This window comes from Oryzias latipes, chromosome 18, assembly GCF_002234675.1.
Source record: "Oryzias latipes chromosome 18, ASM223467v1".
NCBI lineage: Eukaryota > Metazoa > Chordata > Actinopteri > Beloniformes > Adrianichthyidae > Oryzias > Oryzias latipes.
The window spans coordinates 5,373,637-5,396,722 of NC_019876.2; the positions used below are offsets into that span (position 1 = coordinate 5,373,637).

General features: G+C 42.0%; 1 protein-coding gene across 6 annotated transcripts in view; it reads right to left on the reverse strand.

Moving 5' to 3' along the window:
* Positions 1-13,588: 13,588 nt before the first annotated feature.
* Positions 13,589-23,086, reverse strand: part of LOC101175047 (exocyst complex component 6B) — a 109,793-nt gene continuing 100,295 nt past the window's right edge. For 3 of the 6 annotated variants that reach the window (XM_023948961.1, XM_023948955.1, XM_023948958.1), the window contains 4 exons: positions 20,914-21,026; positions 20,637-20,648; positions 16,087-18,775; positions 13,589-15,919 (listed from right to left, as the gene is read on the reverse strand). In XM_023948961.1, coding sequence (XP_023804729.1) covers positions 18,649-18,775; positions 20,637-20,648; positions 20,914-21,026 — 252 coding nt within the window. In that variant the 3' untranslated portion in view covers positions 13,589-15,919; positions 16,087-18,648. The remainder of the gene's footprint in view (positions 15,920-16,086; positions 18,776-20,636; positions 20,649-20,913; positions 21,027-23,086) is intronic. The other 3 variants (XM_023948957.1, XM_023948959.1, XM_023948956.1) reach the window with 2 other exon arrangements.

Genomic DNA, 23,086 nt, shown 5'->3' on the forward strand with positions numbered 1-23,086 from the left:
CATATGCTATAGTGTTTCATTCAGCTTGAGACAGATTCGTGTAATACATTTTCACATTATTCTAGTAAATAAAAACCAAATGCAAGCAACAGCTCGCCACACTTCCTTTTTTTGGTTTAGGTAGAGGATTTGGAACTTCTTTTAGCCTAATAAGATATTTTGGCCCCATAATACTTTTGATGGTTTTGGCCGCTGTGACATCATCAGTTTGTATGTGTGAGCTCATAAACCATTTTTCATGAATAATCCTACATTCTTTAGGTGATTAAACGCTGATAACGTTTTATTTTATCTCTTAAATGCATTTAAATTCATCTAAAAAGCTTCTATCAACTATTATCTCACAGAAACAGTGAGAATTGGTTCAGAAAAAACAAATTATCAGAAAACTATTCAAATGAGTCGACAGGACTTCCTCTGATTTAGCAAACATTTCCAGAAACTGTATACATTGAAGTTTTTGCTTAGATTTTCTTTTGGATTTCACAATAAAAGCCTGAGAGTTGTGGTTGCATGCAGAGTGCAGGTCGTCCCACTTATGACAGCGGCTGAATCACAGCGGCCCTGAAACTGATTTAAGGGAGTGTCAGCTCAGAATAGAACTATTTCTACTAGAGTGAATGACAGGAACCTCTGCTGTGGTGAGGTCATTGCCGTCTCATCTTCTGGTTACAGTTTGACCTCAAGCTGGTTTGATTTTTCTGATCAATGATCCAATCTCCTGACAGATTAGGTCATTGTGACAAACGGAAGCTTTTATTTTGAGGTTAGTGACCAGCAGTGAGGTCACTGTCGGCGTTGAACCTTCAATCAGCATTTCTTTTCCTTCTGTAGAGTTATTTTGGATAGAAGACGCTTTCTTTTGCAACTTGGAAAAGTCTGTACCTTTACATTCTGCTTAACCCTTTTATGCTCATTTGGAAAATAAGTACCATTGACTCCCCAATGTGAAAAGTATTTCTGTGATATTACTTTAAAACATTAAAGGCAATATTTTCCAAGCAAGGTTTTGTATTTTACTGAACAAAGTGGAATTTTGAGTTGGTGAAACCTAAAATTACAAACTTATTTATATACAAAAATTTAAAGTCAAAATAATTGTTGAGAAAAAACTACTTAAAAAAATTATTAAACTCAAGTGGGCGGTACTTAATAAAAAAAATTGTATAATACTTTTACGTACTCGGATGTATTCATTTCAATGAAGTCTTTAAATTTACGTTTTGATGATGTTACATTTTTTGTTAGGACTGAAAAGAATTTAAGAAATACATGGATGTCTTTTATTTTGAAAAGATGTATTCAGTGTGCAGATTTAAAAGTACTCTGAAAATGCCAGATAGACGTATAACAGTTTGAACCATCATACCATCGTAGTTTAGCCATAACGTAATTGAGTCAACATTTAAAAAAAACATTTAAAAAGACAGAATTTGGGGAAAACGACAGCCTTTCCACTTTTCTTTGCAGAATTTTCATTTGAATCTATTATTTGATCCTCTTAAGGCGTTGAAACTTGATCGAGTTCCAAATATCGACTGGACCACGTTAAAACCTTCATTAAGGCGAAAGAACTTGAGTCTATCGTAACTTTTCCACGTAATTCTGACGGGGAAAAAAAGCGCCGATGAACCTTAGAAGCATCTTTCTGGCCCACAGATGTGCAAGAACATGCAAACTCCAGCCGGGATTCAAACCAGGGCCTTCTCCCTTTGAGGCCAGAGGGCTAACCACTACACCACTGCAATGCCAACTTTACATTCAGTTTTTTTTTTTTCAAAGACTCACCTGTTTTTGGTGAATTGGAGTCCTTTTCCTGCCGCAGAACCCCAAATCTCCCGAGTGGGAAGTGGAGGACAGAAAAAGGTCGCTAAAGGGCCCGAAAGCAGCGTAGCAACCCCATACCATCACACTGCCACCCCCATCTTTGACCGAGTTCATCTTTGGAACCAATAGTTGAGATGGTTTCCATGGAAACAAAGAGCTTTCATGCTTGATGAGGTCGGGTAGCCATCAAATCTGAGAAGAGAAACAAAGCGTTTTTCCTCCAAAAAGACGACTTTTTCCCATGAGGCCTTTTGCCTCCCAGGTCATTTTCTAGGATATAGTTTCTGCAGAGCGGCAGGAGTTCATTAAAGGTTTGCCCCTGATCTGGGGGGGGGGGCTGTTGGCGCCGAGTAAAGCCGTCCCCACTTCCTGTTACCCATCTGTTTACACTCTCTCCTGCTAGCTCACAGCCCCCAACACCCCCCAGCCAACGCCACCGGTCCAACAAAAATGGCGGCCAATATTGGAGCCGTCAGCCGAGCAGATTGAAGAGAAAAACAAGGACGCACACGGACGTAGTCGTCTACGAGTGGATGCATCTGCATGGAGCAGGAAGCTCGTCGTATTTATACGATCTTTTCCCCAACGGCATTTCCGTCGGCTCCTGAATTACAATTGGAATAAAGAAAAACGCAGAAATGCAGCCTAATTTCCTTTATGAATGTCCTCCATCATGTTGAAAACCCCAAAAGCTCTATTTTCATCAGAGTGGCTCTCTAAACTCTAAATGAGGTGAGGAACAACCGACTCCCTGAAGGTGCTAGAGTCTGAGATGCTGCTCGTCTCTCTGACCGGAGTTTTAACTCGTTTCTGGGAATAATCTGAATGATGAAGCTGCGTCGCAGTGAAAATGCGGCACAGATGTGTGAATGTTACGCACAGCCCAGCATACAGTTGTTGGAAAACACGCTTCACCCTTTGAACCCGCCGGAAGAGGATCCGGTTGTTTCTGAGAGCCGATGACCAAAACCAAAACGTGGGACTCGCAGCCTCCTGCTCCGCCCACGACGGCGAAGAGCACGGCTGCTTCAACATCTGATCTGAATATCTGAAAACCCTCCGCCGGAGCCGCAGTTGACCTCTGCTGCTTTACCGGCTGGTGACCCCTGGTGTAATGGTTGGGGTCGCAGAGGGGGAGGACGTGTGCGAGCTGGATAATTAGTCCTTTGGTGTAGCGGCGGCCGGCGTGTCGTTGTGAAAGCTCCGACGCCTTATCTGCACATTCCAACGCCGTGTCCCTCTAAGCTCTTAACACCGAGCCAACTCCCGCTCCCCTCAGAGCCTCTGTGTGAGCGATGATGTGCTGCCGGGGAACACGTTTTCAATTTCCTCTGACCCCGCCGCGACCTTTCACAGCCAAGGTGTTTAGCTTAGGCTTTACGGGGCTTAGGGCGACACAGGAAGTGACAGCGGCGAGCACAAAGAGGGCAGCCAAAGGGAGAAAGGCCCGCTCAGAGAGCGGAGATGTTGACATTCAGGTCTAACGTCACTCCAAATGTAATCCGCTGCAGTTCCAGTGGATTTCCAGGTCAGCCGTTGATGGGAAACACTTCACTGTATATGAGAACTGGACCGAGTGACTCCTCCCCCAAACAGGAAGTACCTGCTGGTTCCAAGAAACCAAAATCCCACAGAGTTCAATAGAGAAATAAACAGCTGTCAGTCATTCTGTTGTTCAGAATAACCGTTCTGGGTCAGATATTTTTTATGAACATCTTCTTGTTAATTGTTTTATTTTCCCCAGTAGTTCAAGTTATAAAATGACCAATCAGACGCCTCAGTAAAAAGTAGGTGGAGCCTGCTGGGCCCCCCCCCCCCCACTTCCAACGTTTGATGGACGGATTTTGTGTAGCCTGCTTTGAAGTAGACTTCCAACAAGCTCCCGCCTGATTGGTGAGAGTGGTTGCCATAGAAACATGGACGGAGTGAGTGCGACGTCTCCGACAGCAATTTCTTTACTTCCAACTCCAACCAAAGGAAGTCAGTTCTGGCGCTATTTGTTTCACGGTGTGGACGCCGCCGTGTCGGAGCTAGACGACGTCAGCCAGCAGGGAATGGTCAGAGTCGGTCTGAGGCATTGTTTCTATGGCAACCACTCCCACCAATCAGGCGGGAGCTTGTTGGAAGGCCACACCCCTACCGAGGGTCTGTGTCGCAGAAGAATGGCGAGGGAACGGACAATTCCGCTGCAGTGAATCATTTTCCATGGTTGACGTCACACTCGCTCGCTTCAACCGTCTGAGTCAACGTTTCTATGGCAACCACTCTCCCCAAACACGGGTCTTTCTTGTTTTTGGTTTAAGAAAAACAACATCTCTTTTGGCGAGTAAAGTTCTGAGCAAAGAAAGCCGAAACCAAACCTTCTCTTCATGTTTTTAAATTAAATCCAACCTTTATTATCATGACTTTAGAATCAGACTTTTTTTTTTTTAATTTAAAGTTAAATAAACTTTTTAAACGGCTATTATTTCTTGGGAGTTTTGGGCCAAACGGTTTTCCAGGCATCATTCCCACCTCCATCTGAACTCAGTTAAAGCTCAACACCGTAGAGAAAACAGCCTAAAAGTCGCTTTTTTTCCTCCACTGACAGAAATGCTGATTAAATAAAAACACAGCAGAAAAAAGCAGAGTCACAACGCTTTGTTTCCTTTTTAACCCTCCAGATATTTCTTTTTTTAAATAAATATAAATCTGCTGCCGTTTACGGGACACAATGAAAAATGTCTTCCAGGTTTGACCAAAAACAAAACATCTAAAAACAAAATCAGGGGGAATAAAAGTGACGGCAAAGGTTTGGGGTTGGAAGGATTAAATCAGATTTTTATAAGAACCAAATGACAAAAATACAATGAATTCGGATTTTCAAAATGAAGCTAAAAATAAAAAGTCTGATTTTTAAAACATTTCATCGGCATCTACTCCTCACGACATTCTAGACTTTGTTGTTCAAGACGCAAAACTGCAACAATCTCATGCAGAACATTGAGGTCAGATTGAAGTGTAACAACAGAAATGTGATTTTGTCATTTCTACAGTTGTAATATCTTATTGATGCGCTTTTATTTTGATGTAATGTCTCATTGTGTTCTAGGTATATCCTGTTTAGGGACCACTGATGTAAATGTGCATTATTGCAAATGAATGAAGTCCTTTTGGTTTCTCCAGAGGACATTTGGGGCTGTTCAATGATACCAAATATGAGGGGGGCGGGGCTCCAGGAATCATGGATTAAACTGGATTTTTGCTGAATTTGGATAGGATGAATTTTTTTCCCCAGGTCATCAGGAGGACTTTAAACCAATGAGTTATATCACTAGAGGAGATATCACGTGATTCGTCATGGGAGGAGAGCACCGCCATCTTGGTGAGGTCAAGTCACTGCTGCAATGCATGCATGTGAACACATTTTTTGCAAAATGCCACTTCATTGTGCGGGTTTCAACCGCCAAAATCAGAGAAATGAGTCCATGAAGGAGGAAGGCAGAACATTTCACAGGCAGGTAATATCATTTTTTTCTTTTAATGCTGCAGGGGCTTCATTAATAGTACACATGTTGACATGCATGATGCTGCAGGACTATTATCAGCATGTAGGCATGATGTACGTATAATTTGGTGTTGACATAAATGTAAACTTTATTATGTTAAACCTGAATACAGTATACTAGGACTAGGCTATTATAGTAATATAGATTTATACATTTTTTGACTCAGTGACTGAACTTTTCTTGCAGGTTGGATTCAGACTTAAGGAAAAAGTGGGCCTTAGCTATGAAAAGAGCTAACCCAGATGGATCACCATGGTTACCAACTAGTAATACAGTCTGGATGTGTTCAAACATTTGTGGAAACAGATTTTGATTAAAGGCCAGACTGTCTGCATCTGTTAGCATCTGTGTTACACTAATTGATCACTCACATGAATTAGTATAAATCTATTGTTCTTCTTTGTTTTCTTTAGGGTAAATCTATTGTTAACTTTTGGACTTTTTGTTTAAATTATTTATTTATTATTTATTATTGTTATTATTTATTGACTTTTTGTTTATTTATTAATATTATTTATTATTTTTATTGACTTACCATTGATTTATTATTATTAGTGACTTATTGTTGGGTTTTTCTAAATAATTTAAATTACATGTCAAAGAGGTCTAAAACTTCTAAATGTTTTGAAATTATTTTAAAAAATTCTTTGTACTAATTTTTTTATCTGTAAGAAGTCCTGCAACTATGCATGTTTCATTATAATTTGAGCTTTTAAGGCTGACTGTTTCTCTTCTTTTACAAAAACAAATGATGTATATATAATATATATATTATACATTAATATATATTTATAATCATATATATATATATATATATATATATATATATATATATATATATATATAATATAAAAGCTACTTAGATGTCGCTAAAGGCTATAGAAATCATTGTCATGTGGGGGCCGACCACCTCACCAAGATGGCGTCGCGCTCCGCCACCGTTGGCCAGGCTTCTCAAGCGGGCGTGTCTTCCTCTAGCGATATAACTCATTGAATTAAACCTACAACTATTTAACACTGACTTGAATCAAATTAAACTTTATTTATATTATGGAGTTTTCATAAATATGCAACAAACAATAAAAACATTTTTCAACTTGAAAAGCAAAGACTATAACATACTCTCTCTCCACTGTGCAATTTGTAACATATTTTCTGTGCAATACTCAACAGGAACCACACCGTATCACATTGATATTATATTATTTATTTGTGTCTCAATGTAAATGGCTGGTCGGGACCAGAAAACCTAATTTCGTTTTATCATGTGATAAAATGACAATAACGTTTCCTGATTCCAAAGATCTTTGCACATACAAAAGTGTTCCTTGATGTGCGCTGTCCCAATCACATAAATAAACAAAAAAACATCCAAACAAACAAATAAATTAAAAAAATGGTGTCTGATGTGCCAAACTTCACTTTTTTTCCTGTTAAATTTAAAACCTACAAACATGTTCGACACACCTTTCCATTTTTTCAGTTTGTGACACTTTCAGTTCTTCTCTCTTCACGTTTTCCTTTTACTTTGAAATCTGCTTTAGTTGGTTCCATATTAAAAATCTTCTTCTAAATATTCAACCACAAGTTAGTTTTTGAGATGAAACTAAGTGGAGCTTATTTGTAGCAAAGTCTGACTGAATCTTTGATTCTGATTGGCTGCAGGGCGTCCATTAAAAAGTGATAATGCACACATAAAAACCAGTTCCGGTCACATAACTTAAATGTTCTGTATCACGGCGCTGGCTTCTTTAAAACAAACTTTAGCTTCATCATCTGGACAACAACAAGCGGTGAGACGTAAACTTTCTCCCTAAACGGATCCTTTTTTTTAGCCCATCGTGACCATCAGCAAAGACACAACGCTTTCCTTTGCCGCTGCAGTCCAGGTCGATGCCATCTCAACTGTTACCATGACAACGTGCCGCAGCACGTACCAAACAGTCCGCTTTTGGGGAAAAAGCGGTTCAACCTGTAGACAAAAAGCCAAGAAAAAAAGTACTAAAAATTGATTGAATATTTAGTTCTGTTGTGAATGACCATGGCATAAGTGGGATAAAGGCCTTTGAGGTGTCAGACATTGACGGACATCATGTCGGACAGTAGATTTCTGATAATAGACCCCTCATCAGACATTATCTCTAACAGTATTGGTGGATTCAACCCCCTAACCAACAGGTCCTGCTTTGGAAAAAGATCGGAAACCTTTTACGACACCCGTTTGAACCCTACTAGCTCCTTTTGGCCTCCAGCATAAAGCTGCAAACGCACAATAACACACACACAGGAACACAACCAGGCAGGAGCAGCGAGAGGACAACAACTAAATCCAGAGGAAGCAGCTGTCCCAGATGTGGCGGAAGGCTGGTTTCAGAAGCAGATGGAGGTTTTCCACTCGCTCCGTAAAAACAAGCAGAAACTCAAATGAATTCGATCTGCTGCTAATGAAGGATATCAGGATGTGCCGTTCGCAGTGTTGAGAAAATCTAACGAGAGAATAACGAGGCTGATTTTGTGAGGTCATCAATCTGTCTCTGAACTTTTTCCAACTCTTCGTACGGACAGAAACACGTCGGAGTTCTGCAACATTCCTCGAGGAGCGTCTCCAGAGAAACTTCTGGATTCCTTCCAACACGAAGGAAGCCCGAGCCTGTGGCATGTTCGATGCCCTGGGGACCCGAGGTCAGAGACCGGCTGTGGCTCAGCGGTCCGCTCCATCATGCAGATTTCTTGAACTAATGAAGGAGCAAAGTGGCTGTCCCTCTTCGTGCCAAATTGTCTGGATGGAGACTTGTGGGTAGACTTCTGAGCGGAGCGAGGATGTGGGTTCTCCCGCTGCTCCTCGAGGTCGGTGTGTGACGACTTGATTAAAGCTTGGCTTGATGACATTCTGACTGGGATTCTTTTTGATTTGATGTTGGTGTGAAATAGATGAGAACGTTGAGGGTTCTCACGGTGAAGACGGATGGTGATGAGGCTGTGAGAAATTTAACGAGCCAACCGGTGATTGGGATGCACCTCGGAGGCAAATCGTAACCAATAGGAGGCGTCACTTACACCACAGTGAACCAGCAAGGGGATTTTATTCTGCTTCTTACTGCCCTTCATGCCCTGAGATTATTAGGGCAGCAACGACATCTTTCCATTTCTGACGGTCCTTCAGTTGTTCCCCAGGTGTGTCCAAATTCTCTCAGCTTGGCTTCTACTGTTTGGCGCCAGGTGATCCTCGGCTGTCCTCTTTTTCTCTTTCTTCTCTCAGTGCTGTCGTTATGATTGTGTTTTTCACGGTACATCCTTAAACCTCAGTCCCAACTGCCTTTACAGGTGGATACGGGGCGTCTATCGTTGAATAACGGGAAAAGCCTGTACGCAGGCGGTCGGCACGGAATAGAAAGGTTGTTGACCGCTCAATGTTGAGCGAAAACCTTTTTTTCTACAAGAATGTTGTGGATGTCAGGTTGTAGTGAACACTCCTCTCAACGACCCTCCGGACAACCCAAAAACCCTCATGTACCTGTACGGGTCATGTGACCAGAGCTTATTAATGACACTGTTGCTCAGTAGATTCTTAGCATTAACCACTTTTACCTCCTTTAGGGCCCGTGCATGGTGGTGTAGTGGTCAGCACTCTTGCCTGCCTTCACCCCCTGACCCTACACAATACAGAGTGGAACTAGAAGCCAGATTAGCATGCAGCTAGCTAGACTGAGGTCACTCTGAACACACCTGATCCAGGTCATCAGCAGCAAGAAGTCGAGGAAAAGCTGGAAAACCGACATGGAGGTAGATCTCAAGTAACCGGATTGAGCTGCTCTGCTCTGGTTTGTGGACTTTCAACGGTCAAAGGTCTGCTGTCGGTGGTGATTCTCATTCATCCAGGTGACCTTGTCCTGAAGTTGAGTCCTGGTATCTGATCTTAACATCTTCAATCTTGAAACGTTTCACCACTAATCCAACATTTCAGGGTTTTAAGGTCAGATGCCATGACTCAACGTCAAACTAAAAGTTCTACTGTGTTGAGTCATTTTATTTTTCAATTAGAGGTTTCAACATTACACTAAAACGTTGAAACACTATACATTTATAAAAACAGTGTTCTGGCTGAAGGATAAAGACCAAGCTCAATTGAAACTAAAAAAAGGAGAAAACACAAATAAATACATAATTTCAATCTACAGCAGGCTTCCTCATTGACGACTTTTGTCACCAAAAAAACAAATAAAATACAACAAATGAACCACAAAAACAGAATAAGACAGATGAACCTTTCCATCATGTCTGTTTTGCTTTATCTTCTTATTCAAATATGCTATTTTTTCATCTGTTTCTCTCTGTTTTCTGTTTAAATAGACACTATTTTCTAGAATGTTTTTTCGTGTGCTTCTGCTGTGAGGTTCTCCCAAATTTTCCTTCAGATTCTTCTCCATCCATCCATTTTCTTAGCCCACTTTATCCTTTTCAGGGTCACAGCGCTGCTGGAGCCTAACCGGGCTACTGTTGGCACAAAGGCGGGGTAGCAGGTTCATTTCGTGGATGAGAACATTTTCTGGACCGGTCCACAGAAAGACGATCCGGCTTTGCTTTATTTGCCGCTAACTAAATGCTGCAGGAGTTTCATCCGCTGTGGCCATCTCTTTGTTACGGGAGCAAGAATGAAAGCAAAGGACGACAAACGGACAGAACTAATGGATGGAAACGGCAGAACCTGGAGGAGGAGACGTCTCCCACTGCCTCCATATGTGCCAATGCATTGATTGTGATTATCAGCCGATCACACAGGAAGTGTGGCATGTTTCTGCCCATCTTTTAAAGCTCGTCCTTTTAAACGTAGCCAGCTTGCCGAAAAAGCGCCACTTCAGAACGTCCCATTTCTATCCCGTTACAGGCTGCTGAAGTGCAACAAACAGGGTGTTGGACGGCAGACTGGTGTTCTGCTGGGTCAGCACCGCGCCGTGACGTCACACCAACGTCCACGCAGAAACCTCTCCAGGTGTCCCATCCCCCGCTGACAACTGCACAGCTTGGTGCCGGCAAGACACCGCTAGCATCGTAAAGCTTTGTGTCTGCGCCGCAGGGGCCGGCGGGACGCTCCACGCACGTCCAACAGCCAACGCTTCCCATCAGCATCATGAGTTACACGCGCTCTTCCTGAAACGCTCCGACACCCCTCTGGTTCTGATCAGGGCCTGATCCACAACACATGTGATGACACACCGCCATGGCGTCAGTCAGAGCCGTGTGTTCGAGAACACGTCTCGTCAGACGGCTGAGATGCAGGGAAGTGGTAGTTTATGAGACTGCAATATTGTTTAGGAGCGTCTTCGTGGGACGAACACGACCGGTGAAGGAAGTAATCCGTGAATCATGTCCGTTTGCGGTTTGTAAATCCAGTAGTTCCCCTTTAGTCCTGAATTTCACAATCAGAAGCAGAAAAAGAAAAGCAGGACTCTTAGGTGACGTGATTCTAGCTCAAATTTCGAACTGAGAGAAGACAATTTACGACTTTAGCCGATCGTGTCAAATGAAGAAACCAAAAAATTGGTGTTAAATATAGATTTAACAAGCCTGAAACAGTAAAAAAAAAAAAACAACCCTCATGTTTATATGGTGTTCAACTCTTAGGCTCGTGTCACACAGCCACTACGAACATTCTTCCCAGTTTCCACATAAGACATTTCCGTCTTTCGTGACACGTGCGTGATCTACGTCATTCATACGCGTTTCTTGCGTTCGTCATTCGTCGATGCGCTCTGGCGTCCGTCGAGCGTTTTGGCCGACGGATTTTTATGTGAATTCGGTTTTGAGATGTTCCAAGTTTTTGCAGTGTTGAGAATTACCCGGCTTATGCTCTGCAGCCTTTTTCATGATGTTGTAGCCTTCTATTGTTTTACGAAAAAGAACTTTTCATGGTAAAAAAATGTAATAAACTCATTCAGTGAATCGCCTTTCACAATGCAGATCATTTCAGGCGACCAGAAATAGACATCAAACTAGCTTTTAAACAGGGTTTTGGTCCAAATTCTATCCACATTTTTAAATGACTTTCTACACTGTAAAAACAGAAATCAAACGTTTGTTCCTAAAACTCACCTATTGGACGTCTTTGTGTTTAAACGGACTCATTTGGTCCAAACCCTATTCTCCTGCATGTTTCTGCATCAAATCTAGTTTATCTTCCAACATTTTCCAGTTTGATAAATAGTTGATGCTATTTCTCTTGCTGCGTTCCACGGAGCAAACCGAAAAATGCCAGAATGCATTGATGAAAGTGAGTGGAGATGTTCCACGAGCCGCCGCATTATTTATCTCCATGTTTCTCGCCGAATGCCTGTGGTTACTTTCAACTCCACTTTTTCCTTCTTAATCTTCCCATTTTCATCGCTTTTATGGTTTTTTTTTTTTTAATCCAATGTGACTTTTTCCCAGTCAAGTCAAGCAAACAAGAAAAGAAAAAAGAAACGGGAATTTTTTTTCTTCATGTTTCTGCAACGGATGTGTGATCTGCTGCCAGTTTTGTGTTGTTTGTGAACACAAATGGAGACAGCAGAGCGGAGCCTCTCTCTGAGGCTTGTTAAGGCTGGTTGTAATGAGTTGTGTGTGCTTGTGTGTGTACATCTATCAGAAGGAATAGCACAACCCTCTCTCTGTGTGTTCATGTTTCCACGTTTGTGTGTTTGCAGGTTTTCAAAGTAAAAGCCTAAACCGACTCTACGACAACTTCTGCTTCAGATCTGCTTCAAACGTCTTTAACAAATGTGTGTGAGTCTGCGTGTGTGTGTGTTTACCAGCTGGGAAACTGACTAACTGATTGTCGTTAGTATTTCTGGGAAGCGGCTGGTGTTGGTGAGAGCAGAATAAGGTGCTTTCCTTCGCGTTCACAGTGTTCTGTTGTTGTGATGAGTGGAGTGGACGTGGGAGTTTGTCGCCCTGAGTCATCCTCAGTGATCTGAGGAGTGTGTGTGTGTCACAACCTGCGGTAACACTCTGGTTACCGCAGGAGGAGCTGCTTTTGCATTTCCGTCTGTGATTTATTTCTATCGAGGAAACATTGTAAAAGTCTTGGATCGTCTGTTGTCTAACCCTTGTGCCATCTTATGGGGTCAACATGACCCCACCCTTACATTGACGTGTTCTCCCTACCATGACAAAGGTGGATAAAGGATTTCATGTAATCCATGGACACCAGTGAAGATCACAAATCATTGAAGAAAAAAAAAGGTACAGCGCACAGTCTTGTGGGGTCCAGATGACCCCACTCCCAACGTTAACGTGCCTTGGAGGCATGGGAGTGGGGTCATCTAGACCCTACAAGATAGCACAAGGGATAATAAGAACAGAGTCAATACAGATATAGTCGTACTACATTGTTAATTTGTGGCGGCCGTGGTGCAGAGGTAGAGCGGTTGACTTCTGATTGGAGGATTGCCGGTTTGGTTCCCTCCCTGCCCGCCTATCGGTCATTGCTACTGGTGGTTATAGGTTTCTCTGAACAGTCCGAGTCTTAAACCATCGACACCTTCAAACCTGCCGTTTATCGGAAACAGCGTCATTAGGAGACGGACTACGGCTGTCAGTTAAATGGCTCGTTACTTTTGTAATAAGTCACTCCCTGCGTTTCCGAAACGCTGTCAGAATAAAGTCGGAGGCTTCGCGGTCCACAAACCCAAAAGAGACGATTTGGAATAAAGAAAGAAGAGAGCTGTTGCGTCCATCAGGGTTTGGTTTTAGGTCCCATTCATTAATGACAGCTTAAAGGTGTCCCCATTATCAAAAATAGTTTTGTTTGCTGATGATACAAATATATTTAATTCCAATGACAAATGTAATAACCGTACAAATATATTATTTATGAATATATATATAATATATAATATGGATATAAATTGGCTCTCTTTCAACTAGAAAACTTTCCAGTAAATAAAGGAATTTGTAGCATTTTTAAGACAACGTTACCTTTAAAGTGTTAAAACTGTGTAAATAGTTGGAATTCTAAGTGGTGATGCTGCTTTTTAACAACAACAAAGGGAGTGGAGGACACACACAAACACACACAGCTGGTGTTTCTATAACCTTCGACCTCTTGGGCTCATCAGTAACAGGCATGCCAGGAGACGTGTGTGTGCTGTCCCATCTGTCTTCATTAGACTACTGTGTGCGTCTGTGGCAGTGAGTGATGCGCACACACACAAAAAACCAGATCATGGAGTCTCACAGCCAAGAATCTTGTCGTTTTTAGTGAAAAAAAACATCCGATTTTCACCAGGAAAGTTTCCATCAACAGAATCTTAGCTTTGGTTCCATCTCTGAATCAGCTTTCATCCTCTCCTGGGGTTCAAACTTGTGTCAAAGGGTCTCACGTTGACACCAAAACACAAGATCACCGCTTTTCTCCTTCAGTTGCACAACTCCTCCTCCTCACCTCCGACTTTGGTCCTGAGGAGACCCACCCAGTCAATATTTTGGTTTCCTGATGTCGAGTTCAGACAAACATGCAGGTCTGATAAGATGCTCCCAGATTAGGTGACCTGAACACAACTCCGGGTAAACAACCTGTGATCCGTCACAGACCAGTGAAAGTCTTTTGTCCCCGATTTCTCCGAGGAGGAGTTGCAGAGATGAAGAATGTAAATACGCGAAGACAGCAAGTGTCGAAAAGCTCCGTCCTTTCGTTGGCCCATGGTAGGAGCTGAATGGAGAGGATTGTTCTTTGGTGTGTCATCCACTCCTGTTTGTTGTGATGAACCTCGTGCAAGTCCGAACACCGGCTCCACCTCCACCCATCTTGTTCATTACCATCCTGCTTCTGTCTGTCCTGGAATTTACCCGGCAGCATCGCTTCTGTCTGACATTTTCAAGACTCTGTTTGAAGAAGGCTTCTGGAAAACCGGTGGTAACATCCAGGAGCGCAGAGTCTGACACCCGCCAGGGTATCTGTCGGAATCCGCTTTCAAATGTTAGTCGGAGCTTCGACAGGCGCCTACAAAGACTCAGAAATAAACATTTAGGACAACGTTTGTCTTCGTCCTTCATCTCCTTCTTTGTGCTTAAAAAAACTTCCTCCAATCAACGTTGGATATATTGTAAAAGCGGCCTTTTAATTATGATTATGCCGCTTTTAGCCAGTTTTTAGTTTTCTAAGACATAGTTTCTGCCGAGCGGCAGGAGTTTTTCATAAAATCGCCTCTGCGTTGTTGACAGAGCTGTTGGTGCAGAGTAAGCCTGGCCTTACTTCCCATCATCCATCTGTATACACACTCTTCTGCTAGCTTAGAGGCCCTCGCACTCCCAACCTAGCATTAGCGGAGTAACAAAAACGGCGACCAATTTTGGAGCCGTCCAGCCGTCCGGTTGGGAACCAAAATAGCAGCTCAGACGAGGAAAACAAAGACTCCAAATAGATCCATTTGTCTGCAAGAGGATGCATCAGAATGGAGCAGTCTGCTCCTGATTCACAACCATTTGAATAAAGAAATACTCAGAAATGCAATTTAAATCTTTATAAATGTCCTCTATTTTCAGAAAAAATGCATCAAGAACCTGTTAAAAACATCTCGTCAACTGCTGCTTCCTGTGGATCATTGGAAAAGTTTTCGTCTCATCTCAGAGATGGTGAACCGTTAGAGGATGGGTGGATGATCCTGTAACAAAGACAGGCCTCATCAAGAGCTAAATGATCATTTTAGACTAGAAAATGAGTGAAGTGGAACTCACAGGAAGTGGGAGGAAAAGCCTAAAGGGCAACCAGACCTGATATCACCTCATATTCATCTCACCCAACACCAAAGACTTAGGAGAGTGTGAGGTTGTAGACTTTCTAATGCGTGGTTGGTTAACATGTCGTTTTATAAGCTGCAGAGATGTAATTTATGGATTAACATTTAACTCTAGACATTTATCATCTTCAATTTGTGTGAAAGTTCATCGGAACGATGATTTGATGTGCATTTTTTTACCCCAAATTTTAGCCCTGGAACAGTGAGTTGTGTCGTTTCTATTGAGGATTATAATACAGATGGATTGACTTTGTGGTGTGGAGTCCCTCAGGGCTTGATTCTGGGACCTCAACAATTTACTCTGTGTCAGATTCTAAAGACATAACTGATGACTTCCAGTTTCATGAAAATATTACTCGTCATTTTTCATACTACTAATGTTAGGTTGGGGGTATGAGGGGCAGTAAGTTCCCAGCAGAAAGTGTAAACAGAGAACTCTCAGTGCCAACGGTCCTGCCCACAACTGAAAGGTCTGATGAACTGCTGCCGCTCTTCAGAAACTATGTCCAAGAAAACGATACAAGATTTTCATTTTGTCTAAAAGCGACATTATCATAAATGAAAATAGATCAAAGGATGATCGGAGTTTGAACCAGCTGAGGTTCCCCAAACATTCATAGAGATGAAACTTTTGTTTAAAATCTCGTTTGAAACGTTCGAGCCGATCGACAAACCAGCTCCTGCGAGGGTTCAAACCCACCGCCGACATCTAGAGCGACCCCGTCATCGTTTTGTGGAGGACGCAGAGCAGACGGAGACTTCTGGGAAAACCTGGACTTTCAGGAACGTTTTGAAGCACGAACAAAGAAAGTTCAGAGGAAGTGAAGAAAAAGAAGAAAAAAAAAGGATTTTTTGTTTTTTCTTCTCCAGATTGAAGCCAACAGTTTGTGTTGCTGTGGATCAGCGGCTGTTAATGAACTGATGCGCCACAAACAAACCTCCTTCCTGTAAAGTAAACAGAGCTGCTTCTCCATCAGGATGAGGCTTTTCTGCTGCTCCCTACTCCGGTTTGGACCATTTTCATGTTTACACTGTGCAGAGAGGAGAGAAACAGTCTCATGAAACAGACATTTACCAAAAACAGCAGAGAAACAGACCGTTTTCCATTCAATACACTTCATTGTTTGGCATTTTATCACAGAATTTCTCATATTTATTAGTGGTTTTAATAGACGAGCGCGTACAGTGCTTCTGTCTGCCAAACAGCAACGTCTGCAGAGACTCTGGACACAAACCTGCCCCACCAGGACTCAATAAACCAAACAAAAAACATTACCTGATGAGTTTTCTACCAGCTCAGACTGACGTAGGAAAAAAGAAAATTAGATGGGAGATAAATGTATGTTTTAGAGAATGTTTCTGAAAAACAAACAAAAAAATGGATAATTTAGGAAAACTTTAACCAACAACAAAAACATATACATGTATAACGTTCAAGATTAAAAAAAAGTATTTAAGAAAAAAAACCTAATAGAAAGAAAACAAATAAAAAAAAGTAAAAATACTTATTAAAAATAAAAAAAACAACAAGAAATTTTGACAATTTTGAAAAAATTATAACAAAAAATATTTTAAAAAAAAGTTATAATTAAGATGGCAATTAAACACCTAAGCTTCATAATGAAATATTTCTTTTAAATCCCAAAAAAAGGTTTGACCTCATGAGATGATGGAATACTTTGATTAGGAACTGAGTGGTGTAAACATTCAGCGACTGTGTCCAGAGTCCGAACGTTGCTACGACATCGGCAGGAAAATAAAAAAGCAAAGGCACATTCAAAAACAACCCTTTTCCCTTTGTAACACAAAAAACTCCTAAAAAAGATTGACACAACGTGGTAGAAAAGCAAGTGACAAATGTTCATGGGGTCAAACATGGGCAGCGGTGGACGGTTTCCCTTTGATACACCGCAGGTTTGAATCCCTTTAGGAAGCGCTGCGTTTTTCCAAAACCTTTATTGCACCCAAGTTCACGAAACAAACCCAAAAAAGCCAAAAAAAAGTAGAGACATAATCTAGAGTGGAAGGAAAAGGTTTGTGCTTTTGGGAAGCTCTGTGGAATAGCTTCCTAATGGTTGCCAGATTGAAGCATCCCCCCTTTTTTGCCACCTTTTAAATGACATAAGATGAATACTTTTTTGGCGGCGATATTTCCATTCCAACAAAGTTTTTGTGAAAAGAGAAAACCGGTTGCCAGGTTTGGACAACATCCCCTTTAAACACGTGAGACACCATCACGTTACCATCCAAACCTAAGACGCCCTTTTTAAAGTGTATAAACTTCCAGATAAATCTGAAGTTGCCAGATCTGAGCATCCATTCAAGTATTTGCAGGTGATGAGTTAGAGTTTTTTGCATGAAGCAGCTCCAGATGTTAGAATGCTTTTGAAATCTTTTCTCAACTGCTACACCTGGCTTCAGATCAGAAAGTATTTTACAAGTTTTGAAGGCAAAAGCTCTTAACTGGGGGATAAAAAGTTGGCATTTAGGACAATAAAATGCGCACATAACAACACCACACAACCACAAATGAAAAGAAGACAAAAAAAAGCCGGTCCCTTTTGGAAGAAAATAGTGGCCATGTTGCACCAAGATTCTCTATTTGTTACTCGGCTTCAAATTCAGTGTTTTTCTTGCTGCTTCGAGGAGGACGTTTGATTGGAAGACGATCGATTTGATGCAACAGAACAAAAGCAGCCGGTTCAGTCAAAAGAACTTAAAGGTTTGTTAGTTTGCCTCCAAGATGACCAACGAATACCCAAAACCCAATGGCATCCAAGGATAGTCATGAGTGTTAACGGACAATGTGATAGAGTTTTCATGGGCGACGTTGACCTGAACTGGATCGCGTCGGAAGGAACTCAACAACCTCTACATTTCGAGACTAGAAGCCCAGGCTATGAGTGGCTCTCAAAGTCCTATCGAGCACGGGTCCAGAGACAAGTAACAACAGAGGCAAGGACTAGTTCCACCACTGGGAGAACCTTGGAAGATTTGTTGGATGGATCCTTATAGATCCCTAAAAGCTTTTGTAGAAGAACCGAGAGTATTTAAAGATAGCTTTTTTAGCTTTTTTTCTGCTTGTTTTTTAAATTTTCTTATTTGATTAATGGGTTTAGAGAAAGCCTCTAGCCAAGTCCAGACCAACATGGGGGACACTAGAAGATCATACTCTGAACTAAACTATTTAGACCAGATATGAATAGCAGTTCATAGGTAAAAGTCTTTTAGGGATATTTCCAGAAGATCTGGTTGGAGTTCCTCTGAAGTTAAGGTGCATGTGTTGTCTTCTGTTGATCGGGTTGGACGCAGGGCTGCCCAATCCTGGTCGCTGACATTTACCACCGCTCTCATCTACCAGAAATCCCGGGTCTGCTTTTAATCTGCATCTGGTGAGTTCAGTCATTTACATCCACGAGTTAAAGCCTGGACAGCCGGGAAAACCAGCAGGGTTGTAGATTTCAAGGACCAGTTTTGGCAGTCTGGTGATGAGGCTGGCTTCAGGCCTGCTGTTGTGTGATGAGGTTGCGTAGCTGTTTGATGATGGTGTCGATGAGTTTCTGTCTGTCTCGGTCCGTCTTCCTGAACTGGGCAAAGACGTTGTTCTTCCTGCTCGTCTCCTTCATCCTGGAAACGGAGAAGAATGGACAACGTGTGAAGACACGCACTGGGTTAACGATTACTGTATGTGCCGAAAACCAAGGTGCGCCACATGGAAATCCACACAAACTGTGAGCATGCTCAGTGGAAAGACTAAGAGAAGAAACCAAGCAGAGCCGTTTATATGTCAGCAAGACTTGGGAGGAATATTTTTGTAATATAACTTGGGAAATTTGAATTTTTGGGAAAAAAAAATTGTTGTCTACACATACAAATGTGTATCTTTCAAATTTCTGATTACTTTTAACATTTTGAAGTCCCTTGCTGTGGTGCAGAGGTAGAGTGGATTGATTTGATTGCAGGTGTCCTTGCGCAAGACACCGATCCTCACATTACTCCTGGTGGTTATAGGCTGGTGCCAGTATTAGGCAACAGAGCCACCATCAGTGTGTGATGGCGGCACAGATGGCCTTTGAATGATCTTTGCTAATGTGGGAACTAATATTTATGCAAATGTGACAATGATGATGGTGTTAGCTCTTTATACAGTAGGAAACAGCGGTTGTCTTCGATACCCAAATACCCAACACCACTCTGGGTACGTAGCAATGGGTAGGAAGTGTGTGCCAAGATGGTACCAATACAGACGTATACGATCCTACCGCTACTGTATAAAAACACAGATTTGGGGGATTTTTTGTTGTTTCAGACATGTCAATCACTTGTATTCTATTCAGTTTTGCCACACAGTTCTAACCTATCATTTCACCTTTATAGCAATTGTGGGCGGGATCATGTATGGATGGGTGGGGCTTAGAGGGCGTGTGGAGCATCAGTTACGAGGCAAAGGCGAAACAACTGAAAGTTTGATTCCAATTTAGCGACTTGATGGGTCAGAGTGACGTGGACAACGCTCTGAAAAAAGTTTGTTGCCATGGCGATGACATTCGTGTTTACTTCAGTGTATGTGAAAAAAGAAAAAAAAAAGAAAACATCTTGGGAACATTCAAGTGGACTCCATCACTCTGTCATGCTACTTCGTCACACTTAATGTTTACAAATAATAAAAATTTGCAATTTTTTTGGAAGTACCGCAACAAAAACCGCATAGGCACTGAAACCGCTTGAGGGCATGGGACAGGCACTTGATAAAATTGGGTAAATTCACACACATGCGGACGGAAAAACAAAACAAAATGGATGAATGTATATGCATGCTGGGATATATCATCTTTTTTGGGTTGTGTTCGCAATAATCCCATATTTTATTGTTGGATACCTGACGTAATGGATAACCAGTTTATGCGACACCGAAAAAAACTGACGAGTTAAGAAATCAGATTTTGATGGTTTACTTGTTGTGCATGGAAACGGCAGAAACTCAAAGAGTAGCTGTGAGTCAGTGGGTTGGGTAACCATTGGCCATTTTATTGGTCAAGAGTTCAATACCCAGGCCTTACAGCAGAGACGCCTAACCCCCCTTTGCCTTGATTCATAAGAAACGTATGAAGCTTGTTCTGAAAATGCTCAGCGGCAATGAGGAGTGCGTCTCCTCCGATCAATGTTGGAGTTCACGTTTGAGGGCAAATCTGTGAGAAACTTCGAAGGCTCTAAACAAAACATTTCCTTTCATGCAGGCTGTGCGTTTGCGGATGTGGTTCTCATCATTATTTCCATATCAGCTCAGCCTCCATCACTGATGGAACACAGATACATGGGGATGTGGGTGGTGTTGGCGCAATAACATCCCACCAAGACAAGTTTATTTTCTGTTTCATGGAGTGTGTTAACCATTAAATACGTTGCGGCTGAGAGTTCACACACCTACTTAGAGAAGTGTTTAAGAACACGCCTGCATCAAACGCACACACACACACACAATACTCACGGTTTCTGCAACCTGTTAAAACACGACGGACAGGAAGGACAGGAGACAGAAAACAGAAGCTAAGGCAGATGAAATGATGGGCAAGGTTCCTAAAAGCAGAGAAGTGGTTGGAGGTGCAGGTGCAACAAGTCATGGTTTGTTTTTTCTGCAGGATTAAGATGAGGAGATGAAAAAGATGGACAAGGACGACTTGGCATTTCAGCCAATAAAGAGAAGTGAGAGCCTCAAAGGAACAGGTCTATCTGTCGGAGATCGTCATGAATAAGTGACAACTCACTTCTCCAGGAGAGCCAGTGAGATGTGTGGGTTGACTCTCAGGTATTTGCAAGTGGGTTTCCCATAGTCCACTAGATATGTTGACCAATCCCACTGCGTGAACAGGTCCAGTAACTGCAAAGACAGGATGACAGAGTTAAACAGAGCCTTACATCCAGGTTTAATGAGAGCCACACTCGAAGGAGATGTACTTAGTGCAGTAAATTGATTAGAAGCGTAATAAAAGGCAGATGGAATCACAGATGTTTGGATTCTTGACTTTAATTACGGAGCTTGAGAGCGTGTTCAGATGTTTGGAGCGCAGAAAGGCTTCTTGGACTGGTTTCTTTCCAACTCTGGGAACAATAGACCTCTTCCAGATGATCCAAAAGCCTTTGAGTGGTTTAGAGTTTAACAACAGATCAGTAAATTACTTTAAATCGTAATCTGACGTCTATAGTCTGAGAGACAGAAAAGTCAGTTGAGAGACATGAAGACGGGATTGACCGTTTGGTATTCAAAGAACTTTTCTTGATTTGATCTGAAGGCGACGGTGGCCGGTTTTGTTATGATGCCACTGCAATCTTTCAGGGTCTGCTTTGGTCCATGTCTTCAACGGCAACTTTCCCACTTTGATGGCCACAAAAGTTAAAAGTAGTTGGAAACGCCTCGTCAGTAAAGGCATTGTGGGTGCAGGAACCTTTTATAACATGACGAGGTGGTTCTTCCCTTCCTGGACAGAACTTGTTTTGCTCATTGTTGCCTTTGAACGGGCAGTCTGTTGGTGTTGGATTCACCCAGGTGTGACGACAAACCAAACTAAAGGAAGGTTGGTGGAAGGCGAAGATCCCGCTTCATTTGAACAAAATTTATTGGACTTTTCCAAAGTTGAAACAGCTTTAACCAAATGGAGTGAACATTTGTTTAAACATTTAACACTAGAGCTGCGGCCAGCGACTGCTAATAACCCATGGTCTTTGAACTATTGTAACTCATCAATCAATTGATCAATCAATCCACCAACCAACCCACTAGTCAACAAATCAGTCAGACCAATCAATGACTTAACCAACCAACCTCTTTTTATAAAGCACTTTTTATGCCTGATAACACAAAGTGCTTCAACCATTTGTACACTTATTATCAATCCAACGTATTCTGACATAAAATGCAGCATAACGATTCCTATTTAATTCTACTTAAAGACATGCTTTTAAGTAACAACCAAAGCTGTTCTGTTAAAAAAAAAAAGTAAGACATCTTGTATTCTGGCCTTCCATTTTTAGGCTTCCTGGTTGTAAATTGATCTGAAGAACATAAGCAGAAGTTGTGGAACTGATTCCTATTTGGATGCCTGTGAACTTTCTGAAACATTTAGAGGAAACTGAATCTCAATGGGGAGCCTCTCTTGAGCAACTTCAAGTCATGGGTTAGCTACTTTATGTATTATGCTGGCTAAAGGAACAATGCATAAACGGAGTAATTATAAACCGTCTAAGAACATAAGCGGGACTATACAAACAAACTTAGCAGTGGAATTATACATACTCTTGCCAGGCTGACCCAGTTGTGACATTTTTGGTATTCCAAATATATTGCCCGGTTTGTGCCATTTTAACATGTGGGTCAATGAATCTTAGTAGAATACGGAAGGAGGGGTTGCAGGCACGATGACCCACATTTCAAACTGTTGCATAACCCGCCACTGCCCTGCTGAACTCTGCCTAAGACACTCAGAAACATGCCTGACAGGCAGCCCCGCAAGCCTACACACATATATATGAGCGCAGGGAGCCCCAGTGAACTCTGGGTAACACCAAACACATACAGAACCAGAGAAAGAAACCATATGTGAGCGGGGATGAGAGGAGGAGAATGAGGGGAGGGGCGCAGAGCAAAACCACATGTGGGGAAGAAGGAGAAAATTGGAGAGTAGAGATGAAGAGGACCCACAACACAGAGGCGGAGGGGAAAAGCGATAAGAGCAAGACTGGGATAGACGAGTGTTAGACGATGAAGGTGAAGGAGGTGGGACGTGAGCGGGATCAACCCATTGAGACAAGTGGATTCATTTATGAAAGTCGTCTTAAACCTGAGGGTTTTCTGGAAAACTCTGCGCTTTTATTCCTCAGCCTCTGAGGAAACTGAAAACATGAAATGAAAACATTTTCAGAAGTTAAACATCTTGCTTTTAT